The following is a 4,925-nucleotide window of genomic DNA, read 5'->3' as shown; positions in this document are numbered from 1 at the left end:
CCGCTCCAAGACCGGTACCTACATAAAAACAGACCAACAAAATTTTATGCATCAGGACACTCACACACACACACACACACACACACACACACACACACACACACACACACACACACACACACAAACAGGAAACACACCATACGTAATGCTAGCAAGCCTACAGTGTTGATTTGTACTACCGTATCCTCCCAGAGCTGCTCCGTATCCTTGCTTCAGTCCTCCTCTAAGAATGATTCCTAACCCTGAGACCAAACAACACAAACACATCTTTCCTTAAAAACATGCTATACATGAATCTTTACCAACACCACCATCAGGTTCAACCATGTGACCTCCTCTTACCTCCAACATTACTTCCGGCTGTATAAAAGAGAGAACATGGAGAAGATTACATGAAGAAATAAACGGGTACAGGATGAAGAGTCAGGGGATTTAAAAGACTCGGAATCAGTACCTGTGGCTTTTCCAGGCTTTCCTCCAGCATAGCTACGGCTTCCCAGAACTCCAGCTCCTAGACAGGACACACGAAATAATGAAGAGAGATTGTTTATGTAATGAATTTAACACCAAGAGTATGATCACCCACACACAAACACACACCTCCAGGCTTTCCAACAGAGGCACCTAAGCCAGCACCACCGAGACCAGCACCAGCAAAACCAGCACCACCGAGACCAGCACCGCCGAGACCTGCACCGCCGAGACCTGCAGCACCGAGACCAGCACCAGCAAAACCAGCACCACCGAGACCAGCAGCACCGAGACCAGCACCAGCAAAACCAGGACCTGAGCAGTTACACACCAGGTCAAGATCAAAGTCAAGAAACATACAATGTGTCAAACAAGTGGAGAAAAAATATATTGGTCATAGTCACTGGCAATTACTGTTCCAGTAGTTCCAGCAGTTATTCTTTTGGTTATCTGAGCTTCCGAATCCACACAATCCTTAAGTAAAAGTGCTGAGATATTAACTAATATACATTTCTGAGATAACTGCTGAGATAATATACAATTCTGAGATAACTACTGAGATAGTAACTGCTGAGATAATATACATTTCTGAGAAAACTGGTGAGATAATAACTAATATACAATTCTGAGATAACTACTGAAATAATTACTAATATACATGTCTGAGATAACCGGTGAGATAATTTTAACTATACATTTCTTAGAACTGTATTATTATTATTACATACTATAATACATACTATTATTATTATTATTATTATTATTATTATTATTATTATTGATATACATTTGAGATAATTCTTGATTTCTGAGCTCAATTTCTGAGATAATCTGAGATTGTTTATGAGCTAATCTATTTCTGTAAAGCTACTTTGGGACAAAATCGATTGTCAAAAATAAAAATGAGTTAAATACAATAGAAAATGACTGATATACATTTCTGAGATCCAAATCAGAATCCTTTATTGAACCCATAGTGAAATTGGTTGCAGTTGCTCACAGTTAAAGATCAAAGTAACAATGAAAGTTTAAATAAAAACAACAAAATAAAAATAAATATACATATTAAGGTATATATTAAGTAAAAGTGCTGAGATAATAACTAATGTACATCTCTGAGATAACTGGTGAGATAATTCCTGATATACATATACATACTACATATGATTATATGATACTACAATTTTAGATTACATACTAAAATTACTAATATACATAACTCCTCAGATTGTTACTGAGGCGGCTCCTGAACTAAATCATGATATAATTTATAATCATTGAGATATCTGATCTGATCAGTGAAGGCTTCTCAGTAGAGACTCTGGTTTCAGTCTTACCTCGTCCTGGGCTCAGTCTCCCCACCACTGCAGCTTGACGAACGACACCTGTTTAAAACAGTTTCATTAGATAATTAGTTCACTAGGTAATTGGTTAAACAAGTGTAAGAGTAAGTGCATTATTGAGGGAATTTGTATGAGGGATGGAGATGTGAGGCAGCAGGAAATCAGACCTGGCTGTAGACCAGGATGCCTACACACTCATACACAATCCTTAGCTACTAAGCAACACACAAATAAAAACAGTGCACAAGCGTGTGATGTTCATGTCGCATGTTCCTCTCTGACAAGCCCGAGCCTGGAGCCGAGTCGGCACACGCCGGGACACAGGCCGCCTTTGATGTGCACAGACGTTCAGACAAACGGATGAACTGTGTGTGTGGTGAGAGTCGACTCTCACGGCTGATCATCACATTCTGACCGCATCGCAGCAGGACATGAAAGACGTAACGAGGTGGGGATTTATGACGGACCGGTTGTGTAAGTTGGAAAGCGCCCGAGTCGTTTAGATGTATTTATAAATAATCAGCTTATTTTTTCTTTTGAGAATCTGAGACAGAATTTTAATTATTAATGAATCATCATTAATACATCCATAATTAATATTTCAATTAAAAATATAATAAAAACAACAAAGAAACACAATAAAGACCTAAACAGAGGGGCGTGGCCTACTATTCTAATGAGAATTATACTATTGATTGACAGAAAAAATCTTTTTTTTTTTTTACTTATAAGGTAAGTACAAAATATGGCCAAAGGTATTGGGACACCTGACTATTCTACACATATTTGGTTCTTCTCCAAACAGCACCAAGTCAGAGGCACACTATTGTATCGGACGTCTTGGATGCTATAGGATGAAATTTGTCCTTTGAACTAGGAGACCCAAACCTGTTCTAGCATGACAATGCTCCTGTGCACAAAGCCAGAACATCCATGAACATCTGCTTTACATGGGTTGGAGTGAACGATCTCCTGCTGTAGAACTCCAACCCTATTGAACACTTTTGCGATGAATGTGAATGCTGACTGCACCCCAGGAACCTCCTCACCTTCTCACATACATCACTACCTGACATGGTCTTTACTAACACCCTTGTGGCTGAATGACAGCACATCTATCTCACAGTGAGATGTTACACTAAACTAATAACCAAAAACCAAGAATTCTGATCTACAAAAATCTCTTGTTTTTTACAGAATAAATCATTAATTATTGTGTCCTGTTTCTACTTGATTAATTAATTATTGTATAAAATCCCTTCTATAAAACACTTTATATCAATATATTAACATTTCTACTTACAAGTTCCTTGATTATAAGAAACCCTGTGAAGAACTTTGTGCAGAACCCTTACAACAGTGTATTGCCCTCCATAGAAGCTCCTCAGAAAGAACCCATAAGGAACCTCTGAAGAACTGTTTATCCCCCCACACAGAGGGTTAAACTCCAGGCAGGAGCAGTTCTAGACACGTAACCTGGGTTCCTTCAGGGGTCTTCTATGGTTCTACACAGAACCTCAGGCACAACTAAAGTACAACTAAAGCTTTTAGGGTACATTTTTTTCTGCACCTTTAAATAATTGCACAATTAAACACACAGAGCAAAAGCAAAATCTCCACGCTATCTGATCCCAGCACCAGGTTCCTCAAGGGTTCTTTAGATGGATGGATTGATAAAAAGTTATAAAGAGTGCTGAAGTTTTCAACAGTAAATGTTTATAGAAAAGTACAAATGTTCTTCTACACGGCTCACAGTTTTCTCCTCACACTTTCTTCTTCACTCAGAGTGGAAATGTTTCCTTCACTCTATTTAAATGTGCACTACGACCTTATTATTTCTAATTATTTCTTATTATTTTTACCTTCTATAAAAGTGAAACTTCTATGCAGTTTATTTGATCTTAGAGATTTGATTTCTTATATCATTTTATATTCAATTTATTTTTATTTTTATATACATAAATATATATGTAACTATTTTAACGCTTAAATTAAATATTGGGTTCTTAAGTAAAATGCATTTTCTCTGCACATTAAATCTCAATTGTTTCATTTACAAACACACAAACACATAAACACATCGCATCCTACCTCCTTGTAAGGTGAGCTGCACCAGCCACAGCAGCAGTGACGTCTTCAGGAGGACTTGAGCCAACATGGCAGCCAAAATGTCAGACAGATTGGAAGACAGACGGACAGACAGACAGACAGACAGACAGGTGTTCCAACTAACTTGAGGAACTGCACTAATGGTCAGCCTTGGGGTCGGTGTGCCCTTTAAATATACCAGAGGCTCCTGTTCCTTCCCTCCATCAAAGCCCTGCCTTCTCCAACGCCATTGGATACCAAGCAACCTGACCACCTCTTCCTCCTCTTCCTCTCCTCTTCATCATCCTTCTCTCCTTCTCTCCTCCTCCTTCTCCATCAGGTCAGACCAAGCATCCAGTCCTACACCAGCACCTGCATACACACCATCACATCATCACTCATGTATGAAGAACAACCAAATCACTAAAATTTTTTTTTCATTTTAATTCTCAAGGTCTTTAAATCCTCCACCATAGACCAGAAGGTCGCCTAAGGTCGATGTGCACTGTGTTCTGAATGCATTTTTTCCCTGGAAATCTACACTGATTTGGAAGGATGCTTCATGTCACATCATAAGATTCCGATGTTGATTATTGTCCTATAACAGCATTTTATTCCTTTTCCACCACAGTGGTCATTATGCTCCAATTGTTCTCAGATTATTTCTCCCATTATTCTTTTACTATTCTCCAAGTATTCTCCCATTATTCTCCAATTATTCTCCAATTATTCTCCAATTATGCTCCAATTGTTCCCCGATTATTCTCCCATTATTCTTTATTATTCTCCCTTATTCTCTTATTATTCTCCCATTATTCAGGTTATATTTTTTACAACACATCACATTTCCTATCCATTATTATTTACATGTAATGGACATAAAACGAGTTAGTCCTTGTTCTCACTTACTTTATAGCAGCTGTAAACACACATTCTTTCACGTTTAAATTAAAAGTTAACAGTTGCCCTAAAACTTGGAGAGAAAGAAAAGTAAAATCTTAAACATTGGAGGAAACATTTCAG

The 4,925-nt window shown here is 38.0% G+C and overlaps 1 protein-coding gene across 17 annotated transcripts in view; it reads right to left on the bottom strand.

Annotated features, from left to right (window-relative positions):
• LOC124396845 (glycine-rich cell wall structural protein) overlaps positions 1–4,077 on the bottom strand; it is a 23,002-nt gene extending 18,925 nt beyond the window's left edge. For 11 of the 17 annotated variants that reach the window (XM_046866174.1, XM_046866175.1, XM_046866177.1 and 8 more), the window contains exons 1-7: positions 3,906–4,076; positions 1,809–1,856; positions 601–786; positions 455–511; positions 343–360; positions 180–242; positions 1–18 (exon numbers count right to left, since the gene is read on the bottom strand). The exon at positions 1–18 is cut by the window's left edge and continues 33 nt beyond it. In XM_046866174.1, coding sequence (XP_046722130.1) covers positions 1–18; positions 180–242; positions 343–360; positions 455–511; positions 601–786; positions 1,809–1,856; positions 3,906–3,972 — 457 coding nt within the window. In that variant the 5' untranslated portion in view covers positions 3,973–4,076. Of the gene's footprint in view, positions 19–179; positions 243–342; positions 361–454; positions 512–600; positions 787–1,808; positions 1,857–3,905 lie in introns of all 17 variants that reach the window. The other 6 variants (XM_046866172.1, XM_046866173.1, XM_046866176.1 and 3 more) reach the window with 2 other exon arrangements.
• Between the last annotated feature and the right edge of the window lie 848 nt (positions 4,078–4,925).

Source organism: Silurus meridionalis, chromosome 14 (assembly GCF_014805685.1).
Source record: "Silurus meridionalis isolate SWU-2019-XX chromosome 14, ASM1480568v1, whole genome shotgun sequence".
Lineage (NCBI taxonomy): Eukaryota > Metazoa > Chordata > Actinopteri > Siluriformes > Siluridae > Silurus > Silurus meridionalis.
The sequence above is the reverse complement of the archived record's forward strand: the minus strand, read 5'-3'. Positions and strand labels throughout refer to the sequence as shown.